The sequence below is a fragment of the Melampsora larici-populina genome, assembly GCF_000204055.1.
Source record: "Melampsora larici-populina 98AG31 unplaced genomic scaffold MELLAscaffold_2, whole genome shotgun sequence".
Classification (NCBI taxonomy): Eukaryota; Fungi; Basidiomycota; class Pucciniomycetes; order Pucciniales; family Melampsoraceae; genus Melampsora; species Melampsora laricis-populina.
Window position 1 is genome coordinate 2,383,165 of NW_006768766.1, and position 23,085 is coordinate 2,406,249.

Sequence of the window (23,085 nt, forward strand, 5' to 3'; positions counted from 1 at the left end):
GGGCTGGGAAAGAGAAACAGACACAAGGAGTAACAGCTGGATGTCTCACGTCGTGTCAATGGGACGCACCTGGGGGTGTTCAAATAAAGTTCTCAAAATTGATCACATACACTCGCTCTAAACTGACCCTTAATGACAAAGTGAAACACCCAAAAACTTTGTATTTCCCAAAAATTAATGATTCTCACATCTTTTTATTTGATGTGAGCTGTCACCTCAATCATCCAAACCATGAAATCTTCTGTACAACACACCCTCATCACACACTACCACCAAACCAATTGAAATGGGTGTGGTCAACATGATCCTCACCACTTTCAATCAAACACTTAACATCCATCAACTGTTACTCTGTTGTTTTAAACTGTACTCACTTTTCAAACCAGAATACATGCAATGCAATCTCAATGAATAAAGTGTCTACAAAAACCAACTGAAAAACTCACCCAACCCAAAATAAAACACAAAGATCAAAAAAACCAACAGAAAAACCAAAAAATGTTCCTTTTTTTGGTTTTTGTGTAATGATGATCAATTGGTATCAAACCCCTTAACCATTTGATCATCATTGTTTGTTTGTATATAGATCCAATTGAGCTGAAGAGAGAAACAAACAAAAACAAAAATTGTCTTCTTTGTTTCAAAGAAGATAAAGAACATGGACCATAAAATCAAATAACACCTTTTTTTTTCCAAAGCCAAACCCAACCCACCCCACGCAAACCCAAACACAAACAACTAACCCAACAACAAAGTCATCATGCCACAGAAATTATGAAAGGCAAGAACGCAAAATGTATAATGTGAATAGGAAAGCAGAATGTATGTTAAGTGAAGGAAGAGGCTACCATCATTGCTTCGTTCTGCGTTTCTTCGATGGCCGAGGGGCCTTTTGCTCTTTGTGTTTCCGAAGGGCGCTTGGATCATCAGGTTGTTTCAAACCAGTAACTGCTTTGAACTCAGCTTGAAAATGCCGCCGCGCCTCACTGACTGTGATATTGTAGCGATTTTTCTCACCCTCTTCAGGCCAGCTGTCAAGCCAAGCCTTGAACCTTGGATAAGTGACTTTGTCTACAAAGTGCGCGTAGCGATAAGCGGTTTGTTCCTCCAATTCGTACTCGGTTCCAAAAAAATTAATCCAGTAAGGTATACGACGCGCACGGATTGCAGGCATTCCGACTGCATGATGCCATGCGAGTAGTGTGAACGTCATGGCCTCCTCTCCGGGCCACACTTTGAGGACCGGGGCTTCGGTACTGCTGGAATTGAAGGGCTTCTGGTCGGCTGCTAGGACCTGGGGGAGGATATAAGAAAGCCAGACAGCCTTCATGATATGATGAGAAGTGGCAGTTGTTCAAGGAGAAGAACAAATGGACGCACCTGGGCTGACAGGTTCCCGGTTAAAGCGGGGTCCAAGTGCCGAAACGAGTCGGGAGTCACATTGTCTGAACTGGCGTCGCCTGACGGTGTGTTGAAAGGGAGCTTTGATGGAGTTGTGTCTAGCTCTGGCGCGTCGTCCGTATCCGAAGGCGAATCTGAATCGAGGATCTCGATTGGTCCAAGGGATGATCCTGCAACGTGGGTGGCCGATCGGGGCGGAGACCAAGGTTCAGCTTTGGGAACCTTGGTAGATTGCACAGGAGCTTTAGGAATAGAAGGTTTCCCAAGACCAAAGCTTTCAAGAACGTCTTGAACTTCTTTGGCTAGGGCGTGGCGCTGGCTTGGAAGACAAAGAACGAGATTTTTGGCTGTGCGGGTGTACTGATGCGGCAAAGTGAGTGCAATGTCCCGCTGCAAGCATTCCAAAAAAAAGGTCAAATTGAAGTCGGCGCGAAGAGATACCCAAAAAGACTCACCCAGTTTTTCAGTTGTTCATCCCAGACTAGGATATGGCCGTTCCAAGAGAGTCCAGCAGCCGCTTTCGCCTTGCGCACAAGGGACTCGCATTCGTCTAGCGCAATGAGAGGCCAGGTCGGAAAATGCTGCGTAATGACCGGGGTTGTGGGCTACAAATATAGATGAAGCTGTCAGGATGGATGCAACAGTATATGAAGAAACAACACCTACCTGAGTGACGAGATGTAAGCTGACAACCTTGCTCGGGTCAAGACGAGGCTCCGATGCCTTTCTAACCATGTCTTCTTTCAATTTCCGGGCGTTTGAGAGGACCCGCTCGCCATCTTCGTTCAGCACGTGTCCGGTTCGGCCAACACTCTGCGCGCACTGCTCCGGGATTATACGGGCTCGTTTGGCCTGGGGTACTGTCGAGGAAGGAGCATGGCTGGTGCTCGAGCGATGGGATGGCGCTGGAGTGGCATCCTGGGATCCCTCAGGCTTCATGCGATGAACATAGCATGTGCCAGGCGGTCCATATGCATGGCAGCACTAGGTTCCCAAAAGGGTCCAAATGATGAGCGAGGCACATGATGGAGGAAACGAGATTACTTACCGCCTTACAATACTTTTGCGTACATCCAGTATGACCCGCGCTTTTGTGCTTCTCGGCGGTGGGACCATCGCGGGCGCGAGCACACAGTTGTGACGGGGCGGCACGTTGCGCACGTTGGGAAGCACTCTTTGGACTGACTTGCTCGGCGACAAACTTGCCTTTGATGTTGAGGGGTGGCCCATGAAGTGATGCGTTGTAAGGGATTGGATACTTTTCGCCAGCGTTGATCCGCGCGAGCTCGTAGTTAAGTTGGTTCAGCTTGAAGGTTCGGTAATAATGCTCGCTTTTTGGGCACTGGTGGGTAGGAACCACGGGTGATCGAAACGGAGTTGGTATTAAAAAGAAGTGAACTCGATTAGTTTTTCCAGTAGATAGGTCAGATTGGAAGAAGGAGGAACACTGACTTTCACCTTGACCGTATCCACACCACCTGGTATGTAGATCAGTGAAATGTTGACCGTGCACATGGGACAAGCCAGGCCAACATGGCCTGGAAGAGCAGGTGAAGGAAGGGGGTGGGATGGGTGCATCCGCTGGTACTTCGATCCGATGTAGGGGCTGCGAGGCTTCATGACGTGGGCTAGCAGGTCGCGAAATGGAAACGAAGTGAGGTGATCTCGGTGGCCAGATGGTCGGATTGAAAAGAAGGTGAAATGGAACAGACGCCATTGGGGACGATTGTTTGATTGATATTGATGCTTGGAAGGCAGTGTACGAAAAGGGTCTTGGGCAATAAAAATTTTGCTCAGCCATGTCAAAGAGGGTCTGGAGCGATAAAGTATTTCCTTGTCCAAAAGCAGAAAGTGGAAAAAAATTCGAAAGACGAAACACGTTTTGGACAGACGTGACCAACCACGCGACGCTATGGGTTGGGAGAGGTAGCGTGGTCGGTGCCATGGCCCCGCGCGCAGCATCTACCCGTACAGCTGACTAGATCCAGGGCTGTCATGAGGGTGTCACGCACCGTAAAATGTCTGCATGTATTTCCCGTGATAATTATCATGTGATAATTATCACAGAACATACGAAATCCCGATGCTCCCCGAAACTGACAGTTCTCGGTATCGGTACTCTGAGAGCCAAAGCCCCACCGAGCGTATCTCGAGACTCGAGCCCAGTACGTTGCCCCGGGGTCTTTAGTCATCACTTCAGATTGCAGCCAGCTTAATGTACCATTGACTTCTTTATCTTTTAGTGTGTAGACTCTTTGATATATTTTATAGGTTTAAAATAATTCATGATGATTTTAAACACTAGATTTTTTGGAAATATGAATAGAAGTAGAAAAATGTAAACACTTTTGTATCAAAACACATTATTCACATGCATTTTTTTTTGGTCAAAATACACATCATGATGAAGTCTTGAACTTGGAAAAAGGTCAATGGGTTTAGCTTATATGTTTCATTCTTAAGAATTCAGAGGTTACTTACATTTTTTCTCAAAGATTTGAATAGGGTTATGTCTTTTGTCAAGACATAACCCTAATTAGAACCCAAGTCAGTCAAACTAGAATTTGAGCAAACTTTCTTGCAACAAGAAAACAATCAACCATATTTGTATTTTAACCAAGAAGTTAATTGACTATTGTGCCAAGCTTGTTCATGCTTGAGGCTGAAGCACAAGACCTTTCAAAGAATTCTCAGGCATGCAATGGAAGGCACAGTGTCCCCTTTGGTCCTTGGGTATGTGTGTGTGTAACTTTGGGGTGTATTATGTCTTCATTTTCCAAAGCTTCCAGAGAGATAGAGGGGAAAAGACTGTCTCAAGCAGCTGTGATTTAATGTCTCTGTACAGCTGCTTGAAGCACGCAGATTGGATAAGTACCTGAGGTGATTTTTTTTGGAAAACTTTATGAATTATATTCCAAACCGCTTGCCTAATCTTGCCGTAAGATTCGAGCATATTGGCAGGGAATTTTTGGGATAGGCTTTGTGAAACCTGCTATATTGGTACGTTATAAGGAACAATCTGACAAAAAACCATTTGGGTTGATTATTTGGGTTTAAAAAAGTATTCATCGCATCATTATAATGCAAATGCAGTGAAGGAAATTTTGTAAAGGATGAAGTCTATGAATTGAGCAATGGAACATATCCCGAAAAACAAGAGTTTGATTCCATGTCTCAGAGTGATATAGAAGATCCATCAGATATGAATTGAACAATGGAACATTTGCCACAAAATAAGATCTTGATTCAAAGTCTGGGCAAGATAGAGGAACCTTATCACTAATTCTCGGGAGCCAGCTACGTGAGTGATCTCCAACACGTAGCCAAATAGAAAAAAGATATAAATATGTATATCATGGAAACATCACAGCACAGTCCTCGATAAGATCCAAAAAGAATCTTGGGGAGAAAAAGGCTCGTACCACCGTTGTCTGGGGAAATATCTTGAGTTATCAATTGACAGCTCTCATTATCGGAATCTCTTCAACAAGATCGTTTTTGGACTACATACAACTTGAGGAATTTATCAGTGAGTATGGCAAACGAGAGCTTTCTGTTTCTCTCGCAATTTAGCAGCTTGAGGGTTCCTTCATTAATACTGACTGGAAAATCCCTTTGCTCTATTTTCATTGAACTCCAAAACATTTCAAAATCCTCCCATCAATCTATTTCTTTCTTTTACTAAAATCAATTCACTCCCGTTCTTGCGTTCCAGCTTCTTTCAACTCAGTACCACAATAAAGGTCAATCCACTTCCTCATTTTTACTTTAGTTTTTTTCACGTCTTTTGTGAGGATAAGAACTCTTTCTTTCACATCTTGCAATGAGAGCTCGAAATCAGTTTCTTATTTGCAAGATCAAACCCAAAAACCCCTATGAGCTGCAAATATTGACAGTGTCTTTTGCTCTATCTGGTTGACTGCCTCTGACCTTCACAAGCAGGTTTGTGAAGTTCTGAAGAAACTTAGTGCAAGTCAGCAGCTCTATATTCCTTGTAAGTTAATCCAAACCACGGTTTTGATTGTTTTTTACTGCATACTGAGACTGATGAAACAATGATATCTTCACATCATATAGGCAGACATCTTAGTTGCAAAGACTACCTTAAGGTGAGAAGAAATCAGGGTGAGTAATCAAGAGTGTAATCAGTGTTACTAAGACTAGAGCTTATCTATACTGATTGAAAGCCTACCTAACATAGCATTCAGATCCGAAATCCCCTATGATATTTTCAAAAGCGTGTATAGCCAGTCTGTGGGTGCTGGTGTTGGCTGGTATGACCATGGCGGAGTTATGTAGCCAATGTAGCCACTTTCTGGAGAACGTAAGGTACGATGAAAGTGCCTGTAATTATGAGGAGGTATGTAGAAAATGTCAATGTGATGGTGGTTTGTGCAAATTTACAAACATTCAAAGGATAGGGTATTGCAAAAGTTGTAAAGCACTAGATGAAAAATGGATTCAGACGTGCCCTGTGGACTATCACACAACCATTTGTCATATTTGTACAACAGACTCAAAGTTATAAGAAGTTTGGCTTAGGATTTTTCAAAGTTGTAGCAGTCTCAAAAGGAGCTTTTGGCACTGAAATTGATGTGGCTGGTAGACTCAGAGTTAAACTCTCCCTTCAAACAGATTAAAAAAAGTACATGATCTGATGCTCTCAACTTTTTTATTAATTGTGTGTGTGGTTTCTTGATTATCTTTTGAGGGTTTTGATATGGTTCATGATCTAAAAGGAAATATTTGATCAAAATACAAATAGAAAGATAGAAAAACTCCTGTGTGCATTAAATTTATAATAAATATTTGTCAATTTCCCCTCGGTGTTATTGTCAAGAGTTGCATAATGATCAGATCTTTGAGCATTGAAAGATTGTCAATTGAGATGAAGCAAGCTGTTTTAACAATGGATTCCATGAATTGAACATTAGAGCATCACCACCAACAAAGTTACCTTGAAATTTTAAATCCAAGAGATCATTGGACTAGATAAACTTGTACACACAGTCCAAGGTAAGGATTTTTTCACATCTTGAAATCTCTGCTCAGAATCAGCTATTTATCTCCAAGATCAAATCCTAACCTCTCCCCATAGATGGAAAGAGTTGACATTGTTCTTTGCTCTATTTAGGTAACTGCCTCTCACAATCACAATCAGTTCTGTGAAGCTTTTCAAAAGAAACTTAGTGCAAGTCAGCAGCGCTCTACTTCTTGTAAGTTCATCTGAACCAGTTTTTGACGGGTTCTGTGATTGGACACTGCAATTAATGACATGAGGATGTAATCACATCACAACAAGAACAAATCTCAGTTTCAGAGAACTTGTTACTTGAAGTCTTTTCAATTGAAACAAGACATCCAATCATAGGTTTCTAGAAATGTAAGTAAGAAAGATTATAATTTTCAATATTGGGGCTGGAGCTTAGCTGTGTTGATTGCAATCCCACCTAACAAAGCATTTAGATTGGAGATATCATATGATATTTTTTCAAGAGAGCATAGCCACTCTATAGTCGTTCAAGTTGAAAGATACCACCTTGGCAAACATTTGTGGCACCTAGGGAAACATCCTAATAACTACATAACATAAAATTTGAGTTGGCAATCCTGTGTTATGTGGCCAGTGTAAACAGGAGGCTAATCTGTGCAGAGTTAAAAACATTCAAACACTGTGGGAGTTCAAACCTCATAGGCCACAAGAGGCAAACTGGACTTCTGAGTGCCCCTGGGGTTCCAATAACAAAAGCAGTTGTCATGATTTTCAGCATTTTCAACTAAGATCAAATTTATGACAAATTTTGAGTCCATTCTTGTTGGTGTTCAATCGACGAGGTCAAAGAAAGTGTTATGCGTAGGAGTTACGCAAAGGTGTCATAATGTTATGTATAGGAGTTACGCAAAGTGTTATCAGATTTAGATGAATGACGTATGGTAGATACTTTCCTAAGAATTACTACTTAAACCATCCCGCTCTCATCTATTATATTGTTTCTCTTTCCCATCTTTGGAAAGAGAAACGTACGTAATCCTCTTATCTCATCATATAGAATAGCTACTAATCAATATATGTATCAGTTGTCCTTTTCATTAGATCAATAAGCTCACATTTCTATCTCGTGTGCTTTGTACAAACCCCAATTATTAAATCAGGTACTTATCTAACTGATTATCTCACAACTTATTTACTTACATTTGTCATGTTCATGTTTCTTTATCATTGTTGTAGGTCAGAGTTATTTCCTTATATAGGATAACTTCATTGTGATCTTATCTAACACTAGAGCGCATATCAGGTAATGAATTATCTTTGGAAAGAGAAACTTGTCCTTTTCATTAGATCAATAAGCTCACATTTCTATCTCGTGTGCTTTGTACAAACCCCAATTATTAAATCAGGTCAGAGTTATTTCCTTATATAGGATAACTTCATTGTGATCTTATCTAACACTAGAGCGCATATCAGTTTTCTGAATTAGGTGTCAGGACCGTGTTCCAATCATCTCATACATTTTCAATTCTGGTAGCTGAACCACTGCAAAACATAACAGATTCTGACCCCTTTCCATAGCACTACTCTGATATGAATCCCTATGCATAAAAATCACTTTTTTTGGATTAAAAAAACCTTACAATGTTTTGAAGTGCAGTGACCACTATAATTTTGCTAGCTTTTGCGCTATGACTGTGCACATGTAATACTTTTCCACAACACAAAATGATTTCAATTAATGTCAAAAATGATTAAAATTGTTGTCTTGATGCAAAAAACATTCAGCTCCAATCCTTCAATGTGTTAAATTTCCACTTTGTGTGTGTACAAAATGGAGTCAGATGTGGATTTCAAGACATCAATGTTGATGCTGGTTTTCATATGAAATCACCCCTGACAAATTGGAGATAGAAGCAATATGCCTAACTCTCCTCCCAACATGGCAAGATTGGATTGCAAACATCTTTCATTAAGAAACTTTTTGCATATCACCAACCTTTCCTTTTCATACATACGTTTTAATCCTCAAAAACACTTCCTTATGTCAATTTACAAACAAAATCATCCCAAACACATCAAAGATGTGTAAAATAAGCCTAAATCTCCTCCCACACACAAAAAACCAAGTCTCACACCCAGTCTAATACCATTTTCACACATCACCACTCCTTCACTTGCATATTTACCCTCAAAGTCTCAAAAACATACCTCCTGCTCCCACTCTCAAGTAAAATGGCTACAAGCACATTGAAGACATACACCCACAGGTTCAGTCTTGTGTAGATGTTTTAATCTTGTGGAGGCACACAATCAATGCAACTTTCCTGTAGCTCCACTCCCTTTGAATCATATTCCCGCTTCCATCCTTCAAGTGGTGCTTTCTCCTGCTCCTGGCCATTAATGATGATGCATGTATAAACTCCCTGAATAAATGGTGTGGCAGTGTTGCTCTTGGGATCATTCATCTTCCTGGAGTAGGCTGACACTTTGGTAATACTAGAGACTATGCGGGCATCCACGCAACAGGGGAAATTTTACAAAATCACATTTCATTTATTCTAAGTAGCACACCATAACCAATATTACTCTAATTAATGATCACTCTAATCATGACTGAAAAGTTCAGAGGAAATATACTAGTGACATCATCATTGTCCTAGACTTTGGAACCACATACGTGATTGAAATTGTAAGGGTACTTCCTCAAGGATTGGTCGCGTTTATGGTCCTTTGGTCAGGACCTTCCATCACCGGGTCGATTTTGGTTCTAATCATGTTCAAATTCTCGTGGTATGTGTCTTGGCTTTGTTAGTGGGTGCATAAGTTCAACAAAGCGATCCGCTGAATGACACTCCGTACGCATGATGTACCAGCAATGATCACCTTTAACTTGCAAGTGTCAACAAGTTTACTGGATTCAGACCCATTGAAATAGCTGTTTTGGGATTAAGGAGACTCTTAAGGCCGTCATGACGGTGCACAGATTCAAGCCTCGCACATCAAAATTCATCTTGAGAGATGTTTGAGAACTCACTGCCTTTAAGATTCGGGATTAGCTTTAGATGATCAGCTTGAGGATTTCTTTCTTTGAAATCAATGATTCGTGTATATATTACTTGCAGGTTACTCGGAAACCTGTAAATTGAAAAAGATGATTTATTCACAAACCAAAAAAAAGTCCAAAGGAAACACTCTGAGCCCTCAAAGAAAAACCCTCCTTGGCCACCTCTTCACCAGAAATGTTAACCGAAAAAACGAATTCTTTATATACAAAGATACCAAAGAAAAATTCATATATGTAATGATAAATTCAAGTAAAATAAGTATAATTTGATTTTGAATGACGAGAATGTACTGAAGAAATATGTCTATATAACAAATCTAAAGTATAAAAACATTGAAAACAAATTTGACAAGAAGATCTTATGGTGAGATTATAATTTAGATTTTGATTGTAATTTAAACTTTGATGTTGAAGAGCTTTAGCAATTAAGAAATTTCTTCTGTTATCTTGATAATAATCAACTTCATGAATGATATATGGTGATTGAGTTCCTATTGAGGAAATTGAGTATATCAGAAAATTTTCATGATTAGAATGAAGGAATTGGATAGAAAACTTACTACTTCTGGTCACTTGGTTTGTTAGACTCAGATGAGGATTCGAAGCTAAAGGTGCTATTGGTACTTTCCTAGAGTTCAGAACCGTTGATATTTTTGTGTTTGGTTTGTCAGACAAAAATTCATAGTGATGATGATGTCCGCATGAAGTGTCTGAAATAGTAACAATAGCATCAGTAACTCTCTGAATAAAAAAATTAGAGATGTATGTGATATTATGAGACTCTCACTTATTAAATTTGTGTCCTTTGGTCCGCTTTTATGCGTCATATGAGTTCTCTTTAAACTACCTTGATGATCCATATCTATAAGTTTCAAAGGAAGTGGCAAAGCTGGAGTACTACTAAGAGGTTGCAAGTTCAAAAAACAACATTTATATCCATTTTTTTGTTTTGCAAATGAAATTTGTATCAATCGTTCGATGATCTCATTTTCTTGATCTCTAAACTCCTGTTGCTTGTTTTGACTCCTGATGTAATAAGAAAATGATTTACGATTTAGCAATCTGATTTGTGATCTTTAATGATCTGAGGGTTTCCTACAAACTGTTGTTCGTTTTCTTCACTAAATGTCAATCTGATCGTTTGGACCGTTGATGGTTTTTTTCTTCCATTTTCCATAGGTGGAGGAATTGTATTTTTCCTAGCATGCATTTCATCTGACGGTCGGATTATAGTCCTTTCGGTTGGTGGCTGTGATGTCTTCGATTCAGTGAAGGGAATATGCGACATTTGAGTCATCTTGAGTTGAATTGATGGTAGGTGCGTTGATATTGGTGATTTCCTCAAAGCTTGATGACTTCTTTTTATATCACTTTCATCGAATCAAGCTGATCCCTTGTACGGGGTAAGTGATATCCGAAAGATCACATCTTGCCTTTCATCTCATCCAGTCACTTTCTGCGAATGCGAGGGTAAAAATCTCCAAGCTTCTAAAATGCGAATTGAAGGAAATACGTTGAGCTGATATCAAGGGGATCACAATCTATTTTCTTGATCAGTACCATCCATCTTCCACAACTCTCGTGGGTATGAACAAAGCAGAAGCGTTGAGCTGCCAAAAACCTGTTGACTAGGTGATCACAAAGTCTTTCCCTTCATTTTTCCATTCATACCCGTTCACCGGAATATACACGGTCACCCCTCATAATCGTATTAGCCTTTCTTGTACAACAAAGGAATACCCAGACTGCTCAAGTAATCTACACTTAGTTTGATTCTCACTCTCTAGATTTTAGTGTATGCGCTCGATCAATGAATTCCTTGCTTGCACCTCGAGAGCTTCAAATGCGTCATCTTTGATCAAAAGGGTTCTCATATCTCGTCTCGCTGGCTGGAAGTGAATCAAAATTCATGCGCAAGCTCACTGAACTTTGCTAGCATGCATACAACTCGCACAAGCGCCCAATACGCTTCGTATCTCCAGTCCACTCTCTCGGAAATGCTGGGCCATTTGTTAAAGAAGATAGTTTGCAAATACTTTTGTTTAAGAATTCCTCATCCCAACCTTCTACTTCATCATCATCAAACTTATCAATTCAAAAGGGAAAAAAAAAAGATGAAAAAAAACCACAACAAAAAAAAGAATTAAAAAAAGGTGAAAAAAATGAAAAATGAAACATATTTACACTTTTTCTTTTTGCAAAAAAAAACAAAAATCAAACAAAACAAAACAGACTTCAAGTTTCCTTTCTTCTCAATTTTTGAAATTTTCTTTGGTTGTAAACTTGTTAATTTGTCTTGAATTGAGAAACACTACTAAACTTCAAAAAAATGATTCAATAGAAAACACAATCATTATCTTTTCACCTGTGACATACAATATCCCTTTTGGCTAATCTTGATGCTTTTCAATTATTTGCGCAACCACAAAACGTTTAGAAACCTTACAAAACTTCACTCAAAGTCTAAAGAATTCAATCCCCATTCAAAAACCAAAACCACATCAATACAACGACAACGAAAACAGAGAAACTTTTCAAGAGACAAACCTTAAAAGCTTCCTTATAAGCATCCAAAAGACCTTTGACTCTTTCTCTTTCATTCCTTAATCCATCATCTTCCATCAAGAGTCCTTCAAATAAATCTTCTCGATATAAACTTGATACCAATCTATTCTGTACTCCTTCTTTGACATGATTTACTAAGAAATGCATCACAGCTATCATCAACGTAGAGAAAAAACAAACACAAATCAGTTTTTCTTAAATTTGATTCATTTTCATTAAAGAATGGAAAAGAAGAGAAAAAAAAATCAAACCTTTTGGTACTAAATCTTGAATTGTTTGTCTAACAATTCCAAAATAAGCTGTCATCAATGATCTAATCAGATTGATTTCCCTATGTTCTCGGTCCGTTAGTTGTATCCTCTGTTCTTCTTCAGGTGTCTAAGAAAACAAACAAACCAACATTTCAACTCGTCTACTCAGTAGGAAAACCAAATCTAATAAAGTATCATACGTACTCCCTCTAGCATATGTTTTTCAAGACTCTTCATATTAAATGCAGCATTTGCACCCTCGAATCCAGATTTTCTCAATCCACTAGATCCATGTTGATTTGAATCATTATCATGTCCCATACCAGTCAGGCTATGACGATTTGATCGATGTGGTTGAGGTGGTTGTGATAACATTCCACCACCAATCCCATTAGTAGATCCACCAAAAAAATAATTCAGGAATGAATCTTTAGCATTTCCATACTGTTGTGAAGATCCACCTGAATGTCGACCACCATGATGATGAGATGAAGAAGGATTAGCATTCAATACATTCAGTCGACTATCTGAAACGATCCTTGAATTATTCGGTATTGGCTGATGAGATCGTCCGATAGTCAATGAGTTATCGATCGGCACTGATGAAGGACGAGTTAAAGGAGCGTTATGGAGTTGAATCTGTCGATGATGAGCTTGAGCAGTACTATTCTCAGAAACATGATCATCATCTTCAATCACACTCGAAGAACCCTCGCCGTCTCCATCAGAATCAGACTGTGAAAGGAAACCCAGAGAGATATAAAACCAAGGAAAAGTGAGACAAAAGGGGTTGAAAAAGCGAACCGAGAAAGAGACCCCAGCTACCATTGGAGCCGATGGTAGCAACAGACAACGTAGGGGAACCATTGCGCACCCTTCTCTGATCCATAACTCCATTAGTGACTGCGTTGGTAGCATGATGACGTTGATTTGATGCCATGTTGCTACTAGTAAGTGTATTGGCCATGAAATCCGGATGATTGGTGTTGATGTAGGCAGCCTGGATTGAGATTAAGGATTGTACATATTCGGAAGTTGGACCCAGCCGTTCGCGTAGTAGTTCGGAAACCACTTCGATCAATTGCGCATGCAGTTTGGGATACCTTTGCAGCTCCTGTGATCCATACAAATACATGACCGTTAGCAATTTCATTAGCGGATTATGGTAGAGCTAATCGAAAAATTGATCGAAAATCTTACAGAATTTGTACAATTGTGACAGATCTTCATCAATTCTTCATATACCAATTCTACACACCGTAAGCCAGGTGGCTCCAACAACTTGATCTGAGGTTTAATCAATAGATCAAATGCAGCTTCTGGGATAAACAAACTTGATCGGGTTCCAGTGGAGTTTCTAATAGAAGTCTTGATATCTAAATTGTTTAGGTTTTCCATTGGATTCAAGGTTTCAAGTGCATGTCCGAATATCTCATTGAAGATATAATATATCCGAGCACCACCACAAAGTTCTTTGGTGGAGAGGTTAGCTTGCGTTCCATCAATTGATGACACAAAGTCTTTCACGAATTGAGTCATCAACTTCAAAACCAACGACCCTTGGTTCTGTTTACCAAAGAAGACAGAGTCACCCCCGTATGCATTGAGTTCCTGCTGCGTTTGACCCATAAGTGTATTCAGCCTGGCTTTCATGTCGGGCAGCTTGTCACGGATATGAGACATCAACACCTAAAACAAGAGAATCATCAAGACTTGTTTAGTGTAAATCACATTGCAACGAGGAACCTGAAAGGGATTGCAACTGACTTGGTTCAATGTCTTTGCTAAAAATCTAGTACCACATCGATGTGCGATATTACGGTAAGCGGGATGCTGAGTGAAGAACTCTTGCTCTTTCTCCAGAGACTTCTCTAGTGGTATATTCATGTTTATATCCTGCTGGCTACGATTGACGATACCAATGAAGCCTAGCTTAAGTGGGTAGACCCTTCCTGTGAGTATGTCCAAAGCATTTGTCCCAGTGTCCATGAGGTCTAGCTTGGTTAGGACACCGATAGTCCTACGACCTTGAGGATCAACAGAACGAGATAGTTTCAATGATTCAGAGTTGGCGAGATCGACATTGGCTGGAGAGACTGCAAGAATAACACTATAGATAAAGAATACAGTCACGTGATGAATTTGTTAATTTTTAGCAGTGATGTAGACTTGTGCAAGAGGATCACGCTACCTGTTGGGTTTGGATATAAAATCGAGTACCAGACTGCGTATCTGCCGCTCTATGTCGGTAGGTTGATCCCCTACAGGTATCTGATAGATAAATTCAGCAGGAATAGCCACAAATATAAACTTGGTACCAATCACTCACTTTAGTCAAGCCAGGCAGGTCCACCAAGGTAAGATTCAAGACACGTTCACTAAAGATCTTCACATGAATTGGTAGTCGGCTAATTCCCTTATTACTTCCAGCCACTCTCAAAGTCTCATTTTCAATCTCCTTTTTGATATCAGCAAATTCAGTAAACCTTCGGTTGGGAAGGTGAAGAAACTCTCCGTACTCGACAGCGGATGATGATGACTGCTGAGGAGTATATTCTACGGGTGAAGATGAGGGTGAATTGATGTGGATCAATTGGAGGACGAGAGGACGACGAGTAACAATTCCTGAGCCTCGCGGAAGGAAATCTCGTCCTACAATGCTGTGCAACAGGAAGTGTTAGGTGGTAATGATCTTGACTAGGAAGGCGCGAAGACCAGATCTTTTGACAATGTGACGTACGTTTCAAGAACAGAAGACTTTCCTGAACTCTGTGATCCGACCACCACAATCTGAGGTAAATCGACAGTTTCTCCACCAATTGCATTGAAGGTGTCTTGCAATTTGTTAACTAGGGCAATCAAATCTAAAAAGCCAAGCAATAAGTTTAGTAAGCATCGAGCAGAGACCATAAAAGTGAGTTGGATTTCGACAGATTTGGACTTAAAAATGAACTAACCTCCGTCCATTTTATTGTCCAAGGATTGATTTGATGATTGTGATTTGAGTGAAGTAGTCTTGGTTGATTGTTCTTCGAAGAATTGTCGTCGATGGTGAACTGAGATTGCTGAAGATGATGAAGGTTGTGGAGAAGTTGACTGTACGGGTCGGACTGCAAAAAACATTTCAGAGTGATTTATTTACATACACAATACACACTACAGCCCTCTTTAGTCTTATATGTATTCGATTTTCATTTCCGGCACTCACCCTCGCTATAACACTTTCTTACCGAAGCCGGTCTTCATCACTGCTACATTTCTCGATGACACAGATACCGCAAACGGAAAATGGTCGATGATCGAGTCGATGGCAAATCACACGAGTATGGTCATTCTGATCACTTGGGATCATATTGCCTCAGGCTGCGCAAGAAGAGGCTGGGACTTGATCAAGTTAGGCGTTGCCTCGATGAGATTGCTCCATTTTCACTGCCACAGGTCTGACAGCGAGCAAATAATTCTTCGGTGTTAAAAGGCCACTTTTTAATCCGAAGTACACGAAATCTGCTTGAAAGCTTACATGAAACGACAAAAATCCTATTCTGGCTCGATTGCAAGAAGCTCTCGTGATATATAAGCCAGGCAGTGGCGCATGTGTCTTGAAATCTCTTGTTCTTTGCCGCCTTTCGGTATACCTCAACGTCATTCATCTTTCAAACAGATACTTTCAATCATTCTGATATTTTCATATTTTATATGATCAAACATTTCAAGAAAATCTTTCATATAATCTGCTATATTTCAGATGGGCTCATGTGCTTTCACACCAAAGAGTAATAGAAACCCCGTGGTTTATTCACCAACAAAGAAACAATCAATGATAATCATCTGCTATACAATCCATTACATTTGTCAAACGCCCAAACTAGAACCCCCAAGAGTTCTAACCTGTTCCAGTGTGATAAATTCGAAGGATGAATCTAAAGGTGAGTGAATATGACATTTACCCGAAATACAAGTAAGAAAAGTACAATAAAACTCCGAAGAAAAAAACAACGCAAGAAGTGTATAAGTATCTACAACCTCCAAGAATCAAAATACAAACCATCAAAGAAAAATCATGACAAAAAACAAAACAAGAACAACATATATTCTTTTTATAAAAAAATCATCTCTTTCGATTCTCAATTTCATCATTTCTTCTTCAAAATCTTTCATTCTTTATACATCTTTGAGTGAATCTCTCTAGGTGTAAATTTAATCCAAAATGGATTTTCGATGGCCATTAAATATGCGTCTGTCCAACTCTTTTCGTATTCTTGATCATTAAACCCTTGAGCAAATTCTAAATTGTATTTTGTCAAAACATTTGCAACTACCTAGAAAATCAATCAAACATCATCATCAGAATTTGAGACCTTCAATATCTAGCAGAAAATTCTTCAATCCTCATCAAAAGACTTTCTTACCATTCTAATTTCCACGAGTACCATGTTCTTAGCCACACATGTACCTGGTCCAATCAGAAATGGAAAGAAAGCTCTAATATCATGACGTTGAGAAGTCGAAGTGGGGAGGATCCAACGATCTGGATTAAACCTATCCGGATCACTAAAATAACGAGGATCACGATGCATTGCCCAATTACTAAACCTAACCTTTGTACCTCCTGGTATCTTCTTACCATCAATCACGGCTCCATCAGGAGGACAGATTCTTTGTAAACTTGAAGGAGATGGAGGTTGTAGTCTTGTAACTTCTTTGATACATGCATTCAAATATTCTAATTTGGCTAGACTTGCAGGTGTGAGATCTGGTGCGATCTTGTCAAGTTCGGTTTGTAAACGTTTCATGCATTCTGTTGATCTGATGAGATACATGAAGAGAGCTATGAGTGTTATCCGAGTCGTATCTGATCCAGCTCTGAAGATTTGAAATTGAGCTTCGTTAGATTGTTGATCATACTCTCTATTCATCGCTTATCACCTAGTCATAGAAAACACTTACATGATGACCAAAGTTGAATCCGCCGCAAGCTCGGACATTTGGAGCCTACTTCCCGTCTCCGTGTCTTCCCCTAGCTAATTAAGAAAGAATCATGAATGTATCAGACTTTCGACTCTTGATAAATTAAATTCGAACAAACCAGAGATATTGAAAAGAGAATTGCCAAGACGAGACGCAGAGAGCAGTACATTACATATGACATGGTCCAGGTGAGGTTGACATACTTACCAAGTAATGAAACACATCAATCTCTGATCCTAGACCTTGATTATATCTACGCATCAACATAGATTTTCCAAACTCCCTAAATTCCATTTGTTCTTTCCTCTGAGAAGTAGGAAGCACATTAACCACCGGTGTTAACCAAGGTACGTTTCGAAGAATTCCAGCTTGTTGTACAACTCTAGTTAGGTGATATAATATTCTACGTTCATCATTCTGTAGTTTAAGTAAATCTATACCACCTGATATTTCAAAAAACCATGAGTTGTGTCCATGGAAAATTTTGTGGATCTTTAAATCACGAAAAGATTGAAAAACTGACTTCCAAAGGCCATATCAGACATCGCTGAAAAAATATCAGATATAAACACATGAATCAGATATGCTTATTCCTGATGGAGATCAAACGATCCAAACTCAAGGTTTCCCAAGCAACATGTCGTGATCCAAACTAAACTAAGATACTTACTGTCATACATCAAGTAGCCCAATTGAAGTCCAAAATCTACATTTTTGTCCTCCTTGACGTGGTTTTGAAGTACTTCAAGTAACTGATCCATACGCACTTCGAGTGATGGTATGTAAGATGAGATTGCCCGGGGCGTAAACGCTTTATCCCAACTATGAAGGCGATGTATAAGTCAATTACCTCATCGAATTTGGACCATACCTTGAAATACTGATAGATTTGTTATTCAAAAAATAACTTACATGCGTCTTCGAGGAGCATGCTCAGAAACTAAAATGCCGTAATACAGTGTCAGTGAACTGAAGGTGATGATCGACACAGAAATACACAAGAGCAACGTACGTGTTTTGAGCGTTAAGAGACTATCACTTCCCTCTCGAGTCTTCGTGATTCCACTACTGTAAGCATTCCCTTTGGCCCATCCTCTTGGTCCCATAATCGTCCATAAAGCCTCAATACTAGTCGTATAAAGCTCATTAGGACCTGTGAAGAAATGAATTTTAAACCAAGATGACTCAAAGTGAATTGAAGAAGACAAGATTTCTCACCGATTCTCACCCAATCTCCATACTCTTCACCCAAGCTACGCATAGTAAATCTATTCCTTCCAAGATAAGCTTCTCTAAGAATCCAGAATTGACTTAAAGCAGCTATAGGAGGTCCATGAAAATGACGTAAAGGATGCCATGCTAATCGATAGAATCCCAAATGTAATCCAAGAGATGCGTTGAGAAGAATCACATGCTTCACAGCCTTACAGAAGCTTTCAAGAATCCACCCCAAGCCCACTAACGTAAGTAGTACACTGAAGAGATAAACAAAAAATGTAGGCTCTCGTTGTCGTACGATGGCGTGAAGAAGCTTTTAGGGTTGCAAAACGGGTTTTTTTTCGGTCATAATTGTCAAAGACCGGTACGGAAAAATGTTGAAGAAGACGGGTGATTAGTATTGGGATCGAACGAGATGAGATAGGATGACGTGAAAAGGTGGTCATATGAACTGACCGAAGTGGATAGAAATAGAAAAGAAAGGTAGGTAGCTGAGCTAATTTGATCGGAAGAATTTAAAAAGGTGAAAGGGATCGAGAAGCTAATGGGGAAACCATGTTGGATCATGGTGTGATTTACAAAACCTTCAAGGGACGTGACAGGAATGAATTCAAACGGATATATAGAGGTCAATGAATGCAGTCAAGTAGAAGAGCAAGGGCCGAGGGTGAATCAGACACACAGACACACACACACACACCCGCAGAAAAAAACTCTTGATCAACTGTGAATGCGGTTTTCTGAATTGAATAGAATTGGCAAAAAGGGAAGGATTGAGAAACGGGGGAGAATGAAACAAATTTAAAGTGTGATGCAACTGATGTGATGTGTAGTTTCCCCGATGAGAGGAATGCTTACAACATAGGACGACTACAGCCACTATCTCCCGCTTCTCGGCGAATCAGAGGAAAGAGACAAGAAGATTGGGTTTAGAGAAGATTTTTGTACGGCATACTATAAGCTCGGCTTTAAGGAAGAGAATATTTATCAAGGTCGTGTGTAAATTAGAAATGTTAGAAGTTGTAGCTCCGGAGGAGAAAAAAAAACATGGCTGGGAACTAGAAAGGCCTTTTGAGTTTTACACACTCAAGTGTAGATACATACTGCAATATTTTTTCATTTCATCTTGCCCTTCAAGTTCCACTGTCCACAACACCTCAGTAAGTGCAATTTCTATTTGGTTAACGATCAAAAATCTATCTTGTGATGGTTTCACGATCAAAACGAATTTAGGTCTACAAGAATCGAAGGATGTTTGAGCTGGGGAGGGTATGTACCTCTTTTTTGATATTTGGTCTCAAAGTCGAACTCAGCTTCCAACTTGCATCATCTAGAAGTTAAAGTGGAAGGAGTCTAACTCAAAGGCTTCCCTCTTGAAGGAAGAAATGGATGATCTTCTCACACAAATGATGATTATTTCGATCAGAAAAGAAATCAAGTGCAGAAAGGTACCTTGTTATCTTGGCCTGCTTTCCGATAGAGATATGAGGCCAAGCTGAGAAATATACTTTGGGAGATCCATCGACTACATTTACTATGATATCATGAATCCCCAGAAAATGGGTAGAGAAAAAGGACAGGTTTTGATGAGATTTGTGGAGTTACACATTCAGAATTATAAGGATTTCCATATCTCGAGCTTGAATTGTGTCACGAGGAAGATTTGTAAGATAGCATTATGTGCATTTGTTTTGATTTTCTTCCCCGCAAACCCTTGATTATTGATCTGGATCATTAGATGGAGACAAGCTCCCGTGTTGCTGTTGCTTTTTTGTTCGATGCTATTTTTTCAGTCATCGTGCATATCTTTCATGAAACCTCATGAAAACCATCCAAGGCAAAGATGAATACGAGTGACACGATTTGTATGAGGGGCTATTAGTATTGGCCTGAACGAACAAGCTCGGGATTTCGTCGGCGTGGACGATCTGTGCTATCAATTTTAACGCCGAGGAGGGTGATTGTGCGGTGATTGAGACGTACTGCCGAGAACTTGGTCAACATGTACATCTATGGTCGGGTTTCAGATTTTCTGTCCTTATGAATCCATACGAGTCCATACGTCATCAAGGTATGCTTTGATGAGGATGGATGTTGCTAAGTAGAGACTTTTCCTTCAAAGAGCTGACTGGCTCAAACATCCCAAGATGATATTTCACACTCAAGCTTCGAGCTGTAGCCTTGATCGAAGTTCGACCTCATCTTGTTATCAGATACCTCTCGCCCGTTGAAGAACATGACACTCCAAAACACCGGTGCTTCAACAGCGTAGTATTAACTTTGTGGCTTGAAATGTGGTTTTGCGTAAGAGTTCTACCGATCCTTTACCAATTTATGTACCTATCACATTATTGCTCATCTATCTTCGTTTAGGAAATGATTAGTGGTGTACTGTATCAAGTTGTCTTCCACTTTTTTATTATCGAAGGAAATTTAAGATCGAACAATAAATATCCAATTTAACCAAGCCTAAATACTTCACCTACAACCCCGAGGCTTGCTTGGGCGTGCTTGACACCCTGTATACATAAGGCGTTGTGGATAAGGATTGCATCCGAGGTGTCCACGTTGAGATCATCAAGCTTATAGTCCCTCAAATCATTCTGGTAGACTTTGGTTTGTAAAGAAAGAAAGAAAGGTGCATACGTTAATGTTTGAAAGATGCGCACTTTTTGAACTTTAGCTTACATCAACTAGCAACCCTTGAGAAATTGTGTGACGGTCATCCGCTTAGGCTGGGTTTGTTTGTGCTCATACTCTGATCCCGCGTAGCCAACTAGTATTTGCTCAGCGCTACTTATCATTATTGAATATGTGAAAGATCGAGAACCACTGCATCAGTTATAAAGTCGAGGGCTGAGTGAGGCCGGTTTCCCTAACGCAAGCAGCGTTGAATCCAAAAACGCTTTCGCTGTGGCAAGTAGCTTGTATTGGCGCTTGATTTCCAAGTTATCTGATTAATTTTGCCCAATCATTTGACGACTTTCTCTTGAAAGATGATTTCTGAGGGTCTCCTGATCCTGAAAAGTGATCCGGCCTTACATTTCCAACCCGGCCCGCAGGCTGCGATGAGGAACAGGGTCTTCGTTTTGTGGAGAACACCTTGACACCTCACTGCATATTTCATTACCAAAGTTGTCCGCAAAACTCCAGTAAATTGGCGGGGAATTTGTGACAAGCTTTTTACGATCGTTTTCGCACCGCGCTCACTTGGCTTGCTACATCGACTCATCCGATAACCATTTTGAGATATATGTTTCTTTTTCATGGATGCGCTTCAAGACTTCATATGGTCATCGATAGACTTCATCGCCCGAGACGCTGGTGACGTCTCCATTTGGAGCATCGGCTATGCATACATTGACAGACCAAATTGCTTGTGATTTCTGGGTTCACCACTATCAAGCAGGGAAGTCGAAAGACTGAAAAAGGCCAAATACCCCACACAGACGGTATCTTGTGCTCAACACTGCGCACTCATGTCTATCACTATCACTATCAAAGCAGTATCCTTATCATTTTCAATGCAGTGTCAGCTTTGGGATGTGTTAACTCAGGCATCTTTACAACCGCTCTTTGACCTATATCAAAAAAAGAAATGTCAAATCTCCAACACCAATCTGGCAGCTGCAGTTCTCCGAAGTAGACACTGGATAAAAGTACTTTGTTGCAGGAGTCGGATACTTGCATTCAGCACATCTCAGCAACGTCCAATTCAGAAAGTTGAGTCCCACACAATCATAGTCATCCTCAACGTGCATGAAAGTGATGTATTGCGTACAATGATGGTTGTCAACTGGTTATCCTAAAATCGAGCGCGAAAAGCATATCGATGCTTTTGTTGTACACATCATCTCAGATTAATCAATATTTCGCTGTGTCGATAAGTTTAACTCCCTATAAACTTTGTGGTACGATTGGCTATGGCTTGTTGTATCACTGGCTCTCAAGATCAAATTTATCAATCAATGTTGAAAATCAATAACAATGATGGATTGGAAAAGAATCAATAAACGTAAGAAACATCTATTTATTGAAATCATTCAAGTTATTGAAGTGATCCAAGTGCGCATTTGAGTATTGTAGCTCATTTGGTGATCGAGGTTTGATAATTACAAACTGGGAAAGCATCTGCATCAAAGATGCTGCATCGACACACAAAACAGCAACAAAACTCATATTGGGTATAGACTCCATAAGTTATCTTCTTTGTCTCTATATATATAACAACCAGTTTTCAAGAAGTTGATTTGATCAATTACGAATCAAACATAATACTTTCCTAACCTATAGAACTATACAACCAAAACATCAAAGAATTGTCCTGAACAAATCCTTAAGATCTCCATATTTCTCTCAAAGTTGTTAAGGGGTGAATGTGTAAATGCAGGGTATGGGTTTTACACAATGGGTTATAGTAGACACTTAGATTATTTAGATAGATTATCCCCTCCAGTTTGGCACTCTTTTCCTTTGTACAGGTCTTTCATATCATTCTCTTTTAATATCTTATACGTGTTTTACTGGATTCTGATCATCGAGTTCTGGAACTAGTCATCAAATCAAGGGGATTAGATTTACAGTCGCCGCGCCCTATAAGCATAATTTTAATCCGAAAATTTGTC

The 23,085-nt window shown here is 39.8% G+C and overlaps 4 protein-coding genes across 4 annotated transcripts; all 4 read right to left on the bottom strand.

Moving 5' to 3' along the window:
- Window positions 1-850: 850 nt before the first annotated feature.
- On the bottom strand, window positions 851-3,363 carry MELLADRAFT_89202 (uncharacterized protein; the record flags this gene model as incomplete). The annotated part of the gene is made up of 7 exons (XM_007404605.1): window positions 851-1,324; window positions 1,381-1,791; window positions 1,857-2,006; window positions 2,068-2,385; window positions 2,450-2,799; window positions 2,854-3,234; window positions 3,294-3,363. 7 exons carry the CDS (start codon window positions 3,361-3,363, stop codon window positions 851-853), a joined length of 2,154 nt encoding a protein of 717 aa, XP_007404667.1.
- Window positions 3,364-9,704: 6,341 nt separating this feature from the next.
- Window positions 9,705-10,755, bottom strand: MELLADRAFT_101909 (uncharacterized protein; the record flags this gene model as incomplete). Its single annotated transcript, XM_007404604.1, has 4 exons — window positions 9,705-9,949; window positions 10,019-10,168; window positions 10,246-10,484; window positions 10,562-10,755. 4 exons carry the CDS (start codon window positions 10,753-10,755, stop codon window positions 9,705-9,707), a joined length of 828 nt encoding a protein of 275 aa, XP_007404666.1.
- Window positions 10,756-11,525: 770 nt separating this feature from the next.
- On the bottom strand, window positions 11,526-15,365 carry MELLADRAFT_41749 (uncharacterized protein; the record flags this gene model as incomplete). Its single annotated transcript, XM_007404603.1, has 11 exons — window positions 11,526-11,921; window positions 12,006-12,175; window positions 12,275-12,391; window positions 12,475-12,873; window positions 13,100-13,388; window positions 13,475-13,963; window positions 14,042-14,384; window positions 14,466-14,545; window positions 14,604-14,934; window positions 15,015-15,138; window positions 15,232-15,365. 11 exons carry the CDS (start codon window positions 15,239-15,241, stop codon window positions 11,901-11,903), a joined length of 2,373 nt encoding a protein of 790 aa, XP_007404665.1.
- Window positions 15,366-16,049: 684 nt separating this feature from the next.
- On the bottom strand, window positions 16,050-19,439 carry MELLADRAFT_46649 (uncharacterized protein; the record flags this gene model as incomplete). The annotated part of the gene is made up of 10 exons (XM_007404602.1): window positions 16,050-16,593; window positions 16,684-17,137; window positions 17,222-17,295; window positions 17,450-17,685; window positions 17,766-17,789; window positions 17,913-18,064; window positions 18,155-18,182; window positions 18,255-18,395; window positions 18,461-18,773; window positions 18,917-19,439. 10 exons carry the CDS (start codon window positions 19,025-19,027, stop codon window positions 16,429-16,431), a joined length of 1,698 nt encoding a protein of 565 aa, XP_007404664.1.
- Window positions 19,440-23,085: the final 3,646 nt, after the last annotated feature.